The sequence below is a fragment of the Salmo trutta genome, chromosome 7 (assembly GCF_901001165.1).
Source record: "Salmo trutta chromosome 7, fSalTru1.1, whole genome shotgun sequence".
NCBI classification, from domain to species: domain Eukaryota; kingdom Metazoa; phylum Chordata; class Actinopteri; order Salmoniformes; family Salmonidae; genus Salmo; species Salmo trutta.
This window is the reverse complement of record NC_042963.1, coordinates 10,633,173-10,649,280: the sequence shown is the minus strand read 5'-3', so window position 1 is coordinate 10,649,280 and position 16,108 is coordinate 10,633,173. Positions and strand designations below refer to the sequence as shown.

Here is a 16,108-nt window from a genome sequence, read left to right as displayed (position 1 = left end):
GTCCAGATTGCCCTGTCCTTGTATGATGAGTAAGACAGGTTATTGAGGGAGAGTAGATGTGGGATATAAAGTGAAGGCATCTCCATGGTGATGATACCAGGCCGAAGCACCTGCCAATTCTGCCCACTGGGTGTTCCTCAGTTCCTCAGAGACATGTTGGGAAATGTTGTACTGGAGGTAACATATAAATAAAATGTTATGTGAAAGGAAGTGCTGATATCTGTATGATAATGTTATGTGATAACATAACATGTAATAACATCATCACACTGCCTGTGTAAGCCTGTCATACATGATGCAATACACTAAACTGGCACAGTGTGGCAGCACTAATAATGAAACTATGAAATGTAGAGGAATGAGAATCTGACTGCAATGATAGCTGGGGCTAGGTAGGTAGAGCACTTTCGCACAATAATTGTCTGAAATCATTCAATGAATTGATTTGAAAACATGCTGTAAATCATGATTTATGGAGGTAAAAATGTACACACATTCACACTTTTCCTTTATTGTATTTACAAGAACTTGTAAACCCCTTTTTCAAGGGTAGGCGTATTGTAATATTACAAACACGAAAGTTAATGTTCTTTCCCCTTTCCTGCCCCATAGACCACATGACTGCTCCCTGCCTTCTACTCCTACCTCCTGACTGACCACTAACCTTTTTCTGTGAAGGCGACATTGTGAGATTTGTGTGAGAAAGTGTTTGTGCTCGAGCGTGGATGTTGGTAGCTCAGAGGGTAGTCACAGACTTTATCACAAGCTCCCCTCACGCTGCCCTGTGGGTGCCCTCGGGGGGGGGGGGGACACTCTCCTCCATGCCTCCCCTGTTGCCTCTAATGAAGATGGACAGAAATCTGCTTTGCAAACTATGAGTGCTTCCTTTAACTTATTGTTTCAAATTTAGAGAGCTTGTTTCCTCTCTTTGATTGTTTGTTTGCAAGGAGCAAACGTGGCGATGGTTGAGAATGGTTTAAAGTGTGTGTGCTCACACGCACATGTGAATCAGCACAACCTGTGTCAATAATAGCATAGCAGTTAGAGCACAGGGCCAGTAACCGAAAGGATGCAAGTTTGAATCCCTGAGCCGACAAGGTGAAAAATATGTTGATTTGCCCTTGAGCAAGGCACTTAATCCTCATTTCTCCAGGGTAGCTGTTGATAATGGCAGATCCTGACCGTGAACCCACTCTCAGGGGGAGTTGGGATATGCAATGAAACACATTTCCAATTCACACGTGTATTAATACACATGTGTACATGTGTGAAATAGGACAAATGTAAGCACCCACCAAATGATTCTAGCTAGGTGCAGGTCCCTGGTATCTGTCCTCTCAGAGCTGAAAGGCTAATCTATCTGCCTGTGATGAATGGGGCTGTAAGAAAGAGGGGAGATCAGGAGTAATAGTGTTATCTGACTTGATAGGTGTTCCATTTCTTAAATATGAATGTTATCGCATATAGACCCATACACACAGGAGAAATAACCTGCTATTTCCTTGTTGCCCAGAAACAAGGCAAGCCGTGGTCACGCTCAATTACTCATCTAAACAATAGCCCTTTCTCTCTCTCTCCCACAGACAAGCACACACACTCATTTTACGATGACAGCCACCGCTTTCAAATCTAATGGTGGACATGAATAGCGTCCAGATTGCCCTGTCCTTGTATGATGAGTAAGACAGGTTATTGAGGGAGAGTAGATGTGGGATATAAAGTGAAGGCATCTCCATGGTGATGATACCAGGCCGAAGCACCTGCCAATTCTGCCCACTGGGTGTTCCTCAGTTCCTCAGAGACATGTTGGGAAATGTTATACTGGAGGTAACATATAAATACATGTATTGGTCGCGTACACCGATTTGCAGGTTTTATAATGCCCTAGAGTCGATTGAAGCACAGGTGTTTCAATCTAAGTACATAATAGATCCCCATCAAAATCCGTCAGTTTAAGATATTGCATTGGATGCGTCTCAAGCCACCGCATCCACCGAAGTTGCCTTTCCTCATCTGCGGTGAAAGGTGGCAGAGCTTGAGTTGTGTTTGTCAGACCATGAGACATCCTGAAAAATCGGTCTTCTCACAACATCTATAGCATCCAAACGGTTTGACCTACAAAACAATTATGACCACTCTATGGAAACGGGAGACTCTCACAAACATGATAGGGGTCCCCGTACCTACCCAAAAAGGGGGTTCAATATGTGAAAAAAAAAATATATATATATATTTCCTGAGCTTTATTATTATCTCCTTTTTTAAAATAATTTTTGTCTTTTTGAGACATGTTGTAATTTATTTTTTATTTTTTGATATTGTTATTATTGTTACAATAAAAAAATATGACACATCAATACAGGGACATTCCTGTGAATACAATGAAAATAATTTAATAATAGAACACTAGGTGAATAATTCAGCTTAGACCCCCCATCCTCCCTCCCCTCCCCACTCCCCCGGTATACCAGGTGTACCAGGATGAGCTATGTTGGGACTACAGTATATTCATACACAGTGAGTAAAGAACAGTATATACACATACAGGACAGGAGGAGAGAAAGTAAAACAACAATAAATCACTCTGTCAGTAACTTCCAGTTCCACTCCCCAACAAACCAGCTCAACAACAGAGCTAAACAACGGACTGTAACAAGCACAGTAAACAGACAGTGTTTGAGCACCCCTCCGTTTGTGTTGACACAGGGAAGTGTAAATCAGGGTGACATTGTCTGCCCCTCACACCTGTGACAATCCCCTTCCTGCAGAATCAATATTGGGTGCCTGTTGTTGAGGCCTATCTCATGTCTCCCTCACATACAGCAGGCAACGTTTCACCAGCAGGCTCACAGTGTGGGAAGGAGCTTGATCCTGCACTTGTTTCCCCCTTCCCAACTCTGTCTCTGTGGTGGGTTATCGAGAAGACAGTCCAATCAACTAACGTGGTTAGCAATGAACACCTGCTCACTCTGCATGTAGCTCTGAAAGAGGGTATCTACAAACTATCAGTTAAAACCAAAAATTAGGCACTATCAGTGTGGACACATGGAATAACCTCTAATGCACTTTAGTGAATTCACTCTGAGCACTCTAATGGGAAATGCTTCCATGTTTTTACCTTTTTTTGCTCAGTCTCATTGAACTGTGTGACTGGCACTGGCATGTCATAATTAACTGCAACATATTTAATCCTGTTTACCAAATTTTCTAGAACTACCAGGTATGCAAACAATCTGGTATGCAAACACATTGATCAGATGTCACGTGAATGCTTCGCAAGATTACATTCACTCCAATGCCACAATTACTTGAATGGAATACACGTGCACAACCTCATATTTTTGGCTAGTTTCTGTCCTACAGGCTTAGCATCATGTTCATTGTCACTTCAATGGGTGACAATGATGGTAAACTGGAGGTGTCTTCAGGAGCCTCAGAGACCAATGGTCAGTTAGGTTAGTTAGGGCCTGAGTGTGAAATGTGGCAGCAACCCCAAACGCCATACTACAGATTCCCAAGTAGTTTCATGCACCACACTACACTCAACTTCAAGTGTAAGTTTGGGAGTACATGGACCGACTTGATGACTACATAACTCCACCATCCCATTTCCCAAAAGTCCAGTACCCCATGTGCACATTGTCAGCTAATTCTAAATGAAGAATTCTCTTTCCTAAAGGAAGCGTGTCAAGGCCAATGTGGCCATCCTATGAACATTCACACCAAAGGAAGTGTCAAAGGCCATCCGCTGAACATTCACACTAACATCTATCCTGTCATATAACACATCCAGACCATTGTAAAGACAGAAGCATCAAACACAATGACGGAATATACCAACCATGTTTAATCATTAATGATTTGCAAGAACAAAGAAACCACTCCTCTCAAATTTCTACGTCTTCCTTGTGGATCAGTTGGTAGAGCATGGTGTTTGCAATGCCAGCATGGTGTGTGGGTTCGATTCCCACGGGGGTGCAGTACAAAACAAAAAAACAAAAAATGCATGAAATGAAATGTATGCATTCACTACTGTAAGTCGCTCTGGATAAAAGTGTCTGCTAAATGACTAAAATGTAAATGATTCTAGAGCACTAATCTACTTTTTTAATACATAAAGCATTTACAAAACACCACCCACTATGAGTCTTGTAAGAGAAACATACAATGGTTAATCATCTCTATTTGGTTCTTCCAAATAGGAACAGGTCAAATGAATGTAATAATTACTTACTAACTTGTGAGTCTACAGTATGTTGCTTGCTGATATTGTCATCCAAACAAAGAGGCTACACACAGTAAGCTCTGTAATGCAGAGTACTTTACTTTACTCTCAGAGAGAGCTCAGTCCCGAATACAGTCCAGAGGGCAGACAAAGGTACAAGGCACAAGAGCTTTACAGAGACTTAAGCACTAAGAGTAATAAAAAAAACGTACAACAGAGCTTTTCACAAAGCATTGTGACAGGAGAGAGGGAGGGAAACAGAAGAACAGAGGCTATGGTGGGAGGAAGAAAACAGTCCTGGGCACGGTTTCCAAAAAGCATCTTGAGGTTAAGTTCACCATTAGAACCTTCGGAGGACCATCGTTAAATCTCTGAGCTGTTTCACAAAATCATCAGTGTTAAATTCTGAGATTCAGAGTGTTTAATAGTCACATGTACATGGGTTGCAGGTGTGATTGTAGGGTACAGTGAAAATCTTAGGCTCCGAGCTTGTTACGAGAATTATGTTCTCAATGTTCTTAAACTGAACTTCAATTCAACTACTCAGTCTGCAACCCAGAGTTTGTAAGATTCTGGTTGAATGAAACAGACAGAGTCCCAGCTTACAATAGTCAAAATGTTTATTCACGAGGGCTCTAAATATCATACAATGCACATAGCCTAAACAGAAGATCTCCGCTAAACATAGAATGGTTTAACCATCTCTCTGTGACCTCCTATACCTGCAGAACAAAGTTGACTGCAATTAAAAAGTTGCCAATGTCTTTGATACAAACAAGGGGCATATAAAAATATCCTTCAAATGAAGCCTGAGATGACTGCATAAAAACTTAAACAGTAGGCTATACAGTATGCCTATTTCAATCATATTGAAATATATTTTATGTTCAATCAATTTAGTTATATTTTGCTACTAGTAGACTACTGTGTGTAATTTGTCTCGATATATTTAATGATGTGTAGCCTAACACGTGTGCAATGATGTGCTGAATCGGTTATTTAGTGCATATTTATTGGGTAAGCATTACATTAGAACAAGCCGCCTCAATATTTGCAGCCGTAGGTGGCAGCTGATCCATCGCCAGAATTGTGAAATAATTATGTTAAGATTTGAATTGAGAAAGCTTACCCGAGAGCAGCGCTCCCTTTCTTTCGATACTATCATGCCAAGTTCAAAACAACTGGCAACTGGGACTTGAGGAATCTCCGACTTCAGTGCGTTCCAAAAATCTGGGAACTCGGAAAAAATTATCTCCGAACCGTCATCCAATTTGGAATTACAATTCGGGAACTTGGGTCTCTTTTTAGAGCTCAAACCTGAAGATCACTGAAGTCATGATTTGATCTCGTATTTTTCCGAGGACCCAGTTCTTTTGAACGCCGCATCAGTATGGACACATGCTCCAACGCGTCCGTTCTTTCTGCGTCATGTTTTGGAAAACGTCATTGTAGGAAAGATGTATCGTTAAAACACTCGTAAACACGTTTTTCTTTAAACGTTTTGAGCGCAACACGTTGTTAAAAAAATATGTCTTCATTGGGCTTGCCTATAAATTGGGGAAATGAAGGCTTCTAGGGCATAGGTTAACTTTTATTTTGTTCGATGAAAATGATAGACCTTTGAAACGTTGTATGCAACGTTGTATGAATCATTATTGGCAAGTGACTTGATGCGATAGAGTTGTTAAACGGGAGTGACGAGTGTGCTGATATAATGGTAATTATTGTCAAAATTACGCTTTTAACAACCATCAGAATTGTAAAAAAAATAGTTATGCATATTAGGGAAAGTGATCGTGTCAAGCAGAATTGATAAAAAGTTGTACCACTGCAACATTTGAAGTACAGTCACATTTGATTCACCATGCTTTTCTGAAGCAATGCTTGCTGACAGATGGAAAGATCTGGTCGGATTGGTTATTTAAGCAATAAAGCAGGAGGGCGTGTGGTATATAAGAATTTGTTCTTAACTGGTTTGCCTAGTTAAATAAAGGTGTATATATATATATATATATATATACCACTGCTAAGGGCTGTTCTTAGCCATGCAGAGTGCCTAGATAGAGCCCTTAGCTGTGGTATATTGGCCGCTGTGGTATATTGGCCATACACCACAAACCCAGAGGTGCCTTATTTCTTATATAAACGTGTTACCAATGGAATTAGAGCAGTACAAATAAATGTTTTGTCATACCCCTGGTATACAGTCTGATATACCATGGCTGTCAGCCAATCAGCATTCAGGGCTCGAACCACCCAGTTTATAATTGTCAAGTCTACTCCTGCTAACCCACTCCAGCGCTTGACATAGCCGGTCTACTAACCACCGGTCCTGGCAACCTTGTCATCATGCACATCTGGCAACCATCATTACGCACACCTGCGCCCCATCATGAGACACATCTGGACTTTATCACTCCCTGATTACTTCCCCTTTATCTAGCGCTCCGTTGTATCACCCATTAGGTAGTATTGTTTCCTGTTTTCATGTTTAGACGCTACTCCTGTTTTTGTATTCACACGTTTGTTCCTATTAAATTCACCTACTCCCTGCATCTCCATTACAATAATCCTACATTTGCAACAATGTCAATGAGCGTCATCACTATCTTTTCTTTGTGGAACCTCAAACTGTCGTCATTACAGTTGAGAAACTTTTATTAGTTGATTTTTACTCCTGGCTCAGAGTTTGTCTGGGCAATGTCTTATCCTAAAACCTACTCTGAGCTGGCAGTTTGTCTTAAAAGACACCGATGTCACAGGAAGGCCAAAAAGATCGTCAAGGACAACAACCACCCGAGCCACTGCCTGTTCACCCCGCTATCATCCAGAAGGCGAGGTCAGTACAGGTGCATCAAAGCTGAGAGCGAGAGACTGAAAAACAGCTTATATCTCAAGGCCATCAGACTGTTAAATAGCCATCACTAGCAAAAAGAGACTGCTGCCTACATGCAGACTTGAAATCACTGGCCACTTTAATGGAACACTAGTCACTTTAATAATGCTTACATATTTTGCATTACTCATCTCATATGTATATACTGTATTCTATCCTACTGTATCTTAGTCTATGCCGCTCTGAGATTGCTTGTCCAAATATTTATATATTCTTAATTCCATTCCTTTAGATTTGTGTGTTGTGAAGTTGTTAGATATTACTGCACTGTTGGAACTAGAAACACAAGCATTTTGCTACACCAGCAATAACATCTGCTAAACACGTGTATGTGACAAATACAATTTCATTTGAAGCATCTGTATGGAATAAAGTGTATTACAGCCAGATTTAGCAGTTTTTGTCAGGACACACAGGAGGCAGATGGTTGGAGTCTTACAATATTTATTAATCCAAAGGGGTAGGCAAGAGAATAACCCCCCCCCCCCCCGGGACGCCACCTGGCTGTCGGCGGTGGAAATCGGCGATGAGGGCCGGGTCCAAGATGTCTTTAGCAGGGACCCAGCACCTCTCCTCCAGGCCATAACCCTCCCAGTCAACCAGGTACTGGAAACCCCTGCCCTGTGGTCGAACCTTCAGGAGGCATCTCACCGCATATGCTGGCTGGCCATCGATAACCCGGGGAGGAGGGATGGGCCTGGAGACAGAAGACACGGGCTTAATTCTGGACACATGGAAAGTAGGGTGAATACGGAAGGTACAGTGTAACACAAGACAGACAGCAGTGGAACTAAGGACTCTAGAAATTGGAAAAGGACCAATGAAGTGGGGAGACAGTTTGCAGGACTCTAACCGAAGAGGCAGGTCCCGAGTGGAAAGCCATACCCTCTGCCCAATGCGATAGTGGGGAGCTGGAGTCCGGGGACGGTCCGCTTGCCGACAATACCCGGAGTTGGACTTGAGAAGTGCTGCCCGAGCTCTTCTCCAGGTACAGTGGCGGACAAACATCTAGGTCGAGGGTATGCTGACCTCTTGCTCTTGTTCCGGGAAGAGTGGAGGTTGATATCCCAAAGAACACTCAAATGGAGAGAGTCCCGTGGCTGAACAGGGAAGGGTGTTCCGAGCATACTACACCCAGACCAGTTGGTGGCTCCAGGTAGTGGAATTGGTCGAGACTAGGCATCTCGGGGTGGTTTCCATAATCTCATGAATTTGATTGGATACATGTTATTCTGTTTCCTTTGCTATGCAGCACAGACTACCCAGTAAATATACCACTTTATGGTTAAAGGAATTCCTGCCTCTGTCACGTCCTGACCAGTAAAAGGGGTTATTTGTTACTGTAGTTTGGTCAGGGCGTGGCAGGGGTCGTTTGTTTTGTGTGTTTCGGGGTTTTTGGTTTATCTATTTCTGTGTTTATCTAGCTTTTATATTTCTATGTTAGTTTTGTCAGTGACCTCCAATTAGAGGGAGCTGGTTGTTGTCTCTAATTGGAGGCCATATTTAGTTGTGTTTGTTTTCACTTGTGTTTGTGGGTGGTTGTTTCCAGTATAGTCTGTGCACCTTATTGGACTGTTTTCGGCGTTTGTTTTGTTTAAGTGTTTTTCCTTCATTAATAAAGAAGCTGATCAATATACCCGCTGCATTTTGGTCCACTCCTTACGACGAACGTTACAGCCTCGGTCTCATCCATTCCTGTCACCTGACCCGTGACCACCTGTTCACCTTCACTGTCAGTCATTCTACCTGTCCAGCTACCCACACAGACTCCACTAATCTTTCAATGCCGCTCTGACATTGCTTGTCCATATATTTATATATTCTTAATTCCATTCCTTTACTTTCTATTTGTGTGTTGTTGTGAAATTGTTAGATATCACTGAACTGTTGTTGGAGCTAGAAACACTAGCATTTCGCTACATGTGGGCATGCCCCAAGGGTCAATACTGGGGCCCCTCCTGTTCAGCCTGTACATTAATGATCTGCCTTCTGTCTGTACTGGGTCTGAAGTTCAAATGTATGCAGATGATACAGTGATATATGTGCATGCAAAGAGCAAACAACAAGCTGCACAAGAACTCACTACTGTAATGGTACAAGTTAAAAAGTGGCTCAGTGACTCATGTTTGCATCTCAATGTAAAAAAAAAAAAACTGTCTGCATGTTCTTCACAAAGAGGACAACTGATGCCACTGAGTCAGATGTGTATGTGTCAGGGGAGAAGCTCCAGGTGGTATCTGATTTTAAGTACCTTGGCATCATACTTGATTCCAACCACTCTTTAAAAAGCAGGTGAAAAAGGTAATTCAAATAACCAAATTCAACCTAGCTCATTTCCGATTTATACGAAATTGTTTGACTACAGCGGTAGCAAAACTGTACTTCAAATCTATGATACTCCCCCACTTAACATACTGCTTGACTAGTTGGGCCCAAGCTTGCTGTACAACATTAAAACCCACTCAGTCTACAAACAGGCTCTCAAAGTGCTTGATAGGAAGCCCAATAGCCATCATCACTGTTACATCCTAGGAAGCATGAGCTCCTGAGTTAGAAAAATCTTGTTCAATACACCGACACGTCTTGTATTCAAGATCCTAAATGGCCTGGCTCCCCCTCCACTCAGTACTTTTGTTAAACAGAAAACCAAACATATGGCCGCAGAACCACAAGGTCTGCCATGAGAGGTGACTGTATAGTTCCCTTAAGGAAAAGCACCTTTAGTCAATCTGCTTTCTCTGTGAGAGCTTCCCATGTTTGGAATACACTGCCATCAGACACACAACTGCACCACCTATCACACTTTCACAAAAAACATGAAGACATGGCTAAAGGTCAATCAGATTTGTGTACATAATCCATTGTTGTGTATTGCTGCTTCCATGTTGTCTGTAGCTTGTGAGGTGTGGAAACATTTTGTTGTTTTTATAGATTGTCTTGTTGCCGTTTGTGCTATGTTGCTCTGTCTGTATGCTGTGTCTTGCTTGTCCTATGTTGCTCTGCGTGTGCTCACTGCTCAATGATTCTATTGTAATTGCCTTTAATAACCTGCCCAGGGACTGCAGTTGAAAATTAGCCGGCTGGTTAAAACCAGCACTTTTACTGAAACGTCGATTAATGTGCACTGTCCCTGTAAAAATAAACTCAACCGCCTGCAATAACATCTGCTAAACACATGTATGTGACAAATAAAACTCGATTTGATTTGAAGCATCAAATCCAGTTTTATAGTGTATTACAGCCAGATTTAACAGTTTTTGTCAGGACACACCTAGCTGAGAGAACAGTATTCCGTTCCATCCTGGCTTCTGCCCTCAAGGCAGAATCAGGAAACCTGTTATCCTGTGAGTAGCAGGATTGTAATTACACATACAGGCTTGTGCAACTTAATGATAATTAGCACAAACCACTGTATAACATATAGGGGTGGTTTCCCAGACACAGATCAATCTTAGTCTGGACTACCAAGCTATTTCAATAAAGATTCTCCATTGACCATGCTTCTTAGTCCAGGACTAGGCTTAATCTATGTCTGGGAAACCAGCCTGAAGTGGATAGAAATGTGTGTAATGTATCCTGGGAGGTCAAGGATCAAAGTTGAAAGGATGGCCCAAGTCATTGGTGTAGGCTACTTATTGTATTCTGCTTCATCCCTTTAGCAGATCACCTGGTACAGCATATGGACTACGTACAATCAACATAACACATGTTACACAGAGGATTGTATTGAAACATTTTACACGAGAATACTGAAAAACGAAACAACAAATGGACAATACATGTATGGAATAAAACGTAAGATTTATTCATAAAGCACTTTCACAAATGCCCTGTAAAAAATTAAAGACCCCCAAAAATTAGAAGGCTAACAGTTCCTACAATAAATAAATAAACCTACTGTACTATTTAAATGACCTCTGATGGCTGGAGTGTTAGCTTGCTATGCAGCTGTTCTACATACAATGACAGATCCTCCGAGAAACTGATGGGAGACCAGACTCGTGAACGATACGGTTACCACAGCAACCACATGGTCTATAGCACAACACATCATACTCTTTACCACGGTAAAGATACAACGTGGAGGAACACGGGTCTGGACAAGCTTCTGGAGGATGAGTTCAGTTAATACAGTACACTACAGTTTCTTTCAGCAAAAAATAATAACAATGAATTAATCTTGTCAACCTTCCCAACCTCCTTTCCACCTCCTGTCCTATGTCTCCACTGTCCCACCCCCTGAGGCATCTGTATCCAAAGACTGTGGTTTTAACCTCTGCTCTGAATGCCCTGCCTGCCTCCCCCCTTTTGACTGGACAACTACCCATCTCCTACTACCATGGTCCATACCTCATCAAACCTTTACAGCCCAAATCTTATTATCACCCTAAAATAATGAAATCCTTCAATGAAGTTGGTAGCTGACAGTAGTGACAACATTCAATAGACCTTTTCTAATGTAGGATACCAAGACACACATAAGCACAGAAACACTAAAACAATATTCACAGCTATGAACCTATTCTTAGACACATGATCTCACACACTCCCACATAACGGCCCATTCTAACCCAATATCTAAGGTTATTAGCCACCCTTGTCGTCGTAGGTAAAAATAGTGGCTGTGACATCAGTACTCCTATCGTGGGCCTTTGTTACAACCTGCTCTGTTGTAAAAACACTAACTTAACAGTAGTATTATAGCAACAACACCAATGTGCATCAGATGATACCCACAAGATCACTGTGATCTAAGAACAAATGAAGAGTCCTCAAGCAGGCAACTATTATGTTCATTAGCTGGTGTTAATGCCAGTATTAAAAAACCATGATGTTGGATGTGTAAGGTTTACAATCAGATAGATTATATTCATGTGATACTCGAGGTCCACTGAGGTGAGATTGTACAGTAAGAAGGCTACTGGTGATTGAGTAACAGACCTTCACAGGACACAAGCAACTTGTATACGAGAAATTGTTGTAATAATAACTAGAATTAAAATGTCCCCTGTATGGTATAATTGTGAACCAGGAATCTAATAGGAATTTACGAATTCCCTGGATTTACAAAATAGTTAATTGACAGCACTAAAAAAAGCTCCACTGCATCTACCTATAAAAATAAAGGAATTCAAGTAGAAATTCATATCTACAAAGAATTTAAAAAATAACTGCCAAAGCAGGGATTTCCAACGTGTGCAGTCTAGGCGCAGTGAACCAGTCTGGTCTGCCAGATGCCGAGGGGAGGGGGGCTATCACATAGGAAGTACACCGCTGACACTCCTCCAATCGCTGTTACACGTGCATTTACCTGTCTACCTCTGTCTTCAGCTTCTCTGGGGTCAGATGACTTGTACTGTGTCTGTAGTCGGGGAAATGAATAGCCTTGGCTTCATCAGAGGCACTAGTTTAAGCAAATGTTATCTGTGGGTCCTTCATGTTTGGCTAATTCTTTACAAATACATGAATACTTCCCGGCCAAAAGCTGAAAACATAAAAGCATACAGAAAACACAAATATACACAGATATTTAGATACACACCCAGATGACAACCCATAATGGCTGCATTATACAGCCTGCCAGGTGCTGAAATAGAAGCCATGGCAACACAGAGATGATACCCTACTGGGAAGCAGTTGACTGCCTGACTGGGTAATGGCAGAACTACTGAGAAACAGTGAGTCTACCATGAAAATCTGAACAAAAGTTCTAGCTTTAGCCTACAAGGAATTGGCAAAAAGCCAGGCCACAAGTGTCCATCACAACTACATGAAAGCACAGATTGTAATTACACAAAAACACGGACACTAAACCCTCAGTGAAATAATAGTTTGAACGAGAAGGCGTTTCTCTGCAACTCAAATATGAAAAATAAAAGTAACATCATTCTTATAAAAACAACACTTGTGGGTCATGGTTGGATAAGAGTACAAAGATATTCAAAAATACAAATCAACAAAATCTTTAAAAAGGTCCAATGCAGCAGTTTTTATCGCAATAGAAAATAATTTCTGGGTAACAATTAAGGACCTTACTGTGATTGTTTTCAATGAAAATGGTCAAAAAGAAGAAAAAAAAATAGCTTCTTAGCAAAGAACAATTTCTCAAGCAAGACTTTTGCTAGGACTGACTGGAATGTTCTGAGTGGGGAGGGGACAACTGAAAACTAGCTGTTGGCTGAGATTTTTTGAAGTCTTTCTTATTGGTCTAACTAAATTTAACTAAATTTCCGCCTGGTGATGTCACTAGCCAGGCCAAAGCTCCATCCCACCAAAACAGGCAGACATTTCAGGTAGTCTTTTCAAATAGCTCTTACACGAAAAGGGCATTATGATAGTTTTCACAATTTCACAGTATTATTCCAACCTCGTAGTATGGAAATATGAAACACAGGATCACCATGTTTTTGACTGTACTGGCCCATATAAACGGATACTTTGCAGTGAAAACCTGTCTGAATATATCCCAGCACTTATCAAACGGCCTATGAGCAGGGTGGAGGTGGCCGTGCCCCTGCCTGGTGCGGAGGAATGAAGGAGGGGCTCTGACATGTAAACCAGTCTGCAGCATAGCTCTCCTTCACTACAGCACTAGGAGATCAGGGGGAATGATTGGAGTGTGCTTGAAGAACACATCGATAGGGGCTGAGTTAGGGTGTACACTGGGGGCAGGCGTAGGGGTGCAGGGTAGATGAGCAGTTACTGGGTTTTCCGTGTCGAGGGGCTTCATCGATTTATCTCCTCTTTAGGACTCCTGTGGTACCACCTCCATCATCTTCTGGCACAGGGCCGTAGAAGAGACTGGAGAGAGAGACACAAATACACACCGTCAGTTATAAGCACTGTATAATCAGAAACAGACTACATCATGAAGACAGATCAAGAGTACAGTGAAGCAATTCATAAATACAACTTACAGATAAATTGAAGGAGCCATTTAGGCTTGTTTTGCCACCAAACGCCAATAAAGTAGACTGGCACTCCCGTGGCAATGATGCCAAAGCCGATGGCACACTCCACAGGTGTTTTCCAGATGGACACCACGATAAGGAACATACAAGCCAGGACGAAGCTGATAGGCAGCAGGATATTGACCTGGGGGAAACGTTTCAATGGGATACTGAATACATTACAAACACAGACAAACACATTGAAACTCCCGCTAACAAAATACACAGAGAATGACTGGATTCAAACTAAACTCACCGAGGAAGTCGAAATAGGAAAATAATGTGAAATTGTGTTAACGTAATTGGCAAAGCATCTTTATATACTAAATATAATATTTTAAATCCAATATTTTGAAAACAGGGAATCCTTTCATCAGCAAATACTCATTTTCATCAGCTTTACTGAGGTACATGCCTAAGGTTAAAGTGTGGACAAGGGTTAGAGGTGAAATTCTGACTAACCAAATGGCATTCATCCAGAGGACCAGGGAGAGAGGGAGAGTGTTGGTGCTCTCCGTCACACAGTGATCAGAACACTGACTCACATCCAGATGAATGTGGAGCATAAGACCAGTAATCAACTGTCATCTTTTCAGAGGCTGACAAAGGCTGTGTGTGATGTTAAGCCACACAAACTTAATGAGTACCAGCGAGTGCGTATATGAGAGAGAGATATTCAAAGGCCGACAATTGAATGAACAGTGTTGAAAAAAACCCTCCACCCCCTCCTCTATGGTGGCACAGACCAGGCCACTGTACGGTCCTCTGTCCCAAACACACAGGACATATTTATGTGGTCAATAGATAGATAGATCCATCTGAAACCATAGCACTGTGCAGCGATGGCCTCTTTCACTTCACTGCCTTTCTCGGCCACTCCCCTCATTAACACATCGCCATGTCAACCAGGAATTAGGGGTCCATTTTGAGGGCAGGCAGAGGACCCACAGTCCCACAGTCGCACAAAGGGGCTCTGTGTGCCCAACAGTCCTAGGGCGACTGTATCAGTGCACATGCTGCGCTACCTTCACTAGCCAGCAGCTCATGCCCATGGCAGGTCACATTGCAGCCTACGCTTCCAAGTAACCAGTTCCAGTTCCCTTTATCATTCTCTTTTTCTCCGTCTCCCTTCTCCCTCTCTGGTGCCTGATCAGGTGATAACGGGTTAGAGACATTACACATATTCTCACCTTGATTGGTCGTTCCAGCTCAGGCTTCTTGTAGCGCAGCCACATCATGCCAATGATCGCCATGGCAATACAGAGCCAGTTGAAGAAACTGAAGAAGTTGATGACGGAGAAGATGTCGTTGGAGAAGGCGTACAGCAGCGTCATCAGGCACTGTGAAGGAGAGAGGGAAGTGTGAGAGAGAGGTTTGGAATGCAGCAGACAGCAGTGACTAGCAACGACAGCCATAGAAAAAAAGCTAACATGACAATAATACGGAGCCTCAATGTTTGACTTCCGATATGTTTCACTTGTTGAATGACGAGAGCCCTTGGTGTTGGGGTGGTTTTGAGAAGCCCCTGGTTGGAGGGAAGTGTGTGTACGTACTGTGAAGATGAGTGACGGCAGAGGGGTCAGCAGGTTGGGGTGGATCATGGACAGCAGACTAGGGAGGTGGCCCTCTCTTGAGCCCACAAAGAACAACCTGACAGAGGACAGGGGTTATAGTAATTCTATATACACACAAAGCAAAGTAGTCCATAAAGGAGCATACTCGTAGTTGGTGTGTGTGAATGAAAAAGTGTGTGTGTGTGTGTGTGTTACCTGGATGATGTAAAGAGAGAGCCATTGACAGAGCCGAAACAGGACAGTCCCACAAACACAGGGATGATCCAAGCCATGGGACCCAGGTGGTAGTTTCCAAAGTCCTGAAAGACAGACAAACAATTTCAGCAAACTGTCCATCTACCAGTCACTGAGGCTGTGTGTACAGGGACATAGAGCGATGTATTTATAGCCAGAGATTGTGTGTGCTTAAGGGAACATAGAGAGTACAGTATGTGCAGGCTGCGTGGTATGGCATGGGGGAGAA

General features: G+C 42.3%; 1 protein-coding gene and 1 long non-coding RNA gene across 2 annotated transcripts in view; both read right to left on the bottom strand.

Moving 5' to 3' along the window:
- Positions 1-4,827: 4,827 nt before the first annotated feature.
- Positions 4,828-5,588, bottom strand: LOC115196671 (uncharacterized). The gene is made up of 2 exons (XR_003878888.1): positions 5,355-5,588; positions 4,828-4,947 (listed from the first exon to the last, which is right to left on the bottom strand). It is a non-coding gene; the product is annotated as an uncharacterized LOC115196671 (long non-coding RNA).
- Positions 5,589-10,901: 5,313 nt separating this feature from the next.
- The window catches only part of slc7a5 (solute carrier family 7 member 5), a 29,887-nt gene continuing 24,680 nt past the window's right edge, over positions 10,902-16,108 (bottom strand). The window contains exons 6-10 of the mRNA XM_029757948.1: positions 15,841-15,944; positions 15,625-15,721; positions 15,262-15,411; positions 14,039-14,216; positions 10,902-13,922 (exon numbers count right to left, since the gene is read on the bottom strand). Of these exons, the coding sequence (XP_029613808.1) occupies positions 13,867-13,922; positions 14,039-14,216; positions 15,262-15,411; positions 15,625-15,721; positions 15,841-15,944 (585 nt within the window). The 3' untranslated portion in view covers positions 10,902-13,866. The remainder of the gene's footprint in view (positions 13,923-14,038; positions 14,217-15,261; positions 15,412-15,624; positions 15,722-15,840; positions 15,945-16,108) is intronic.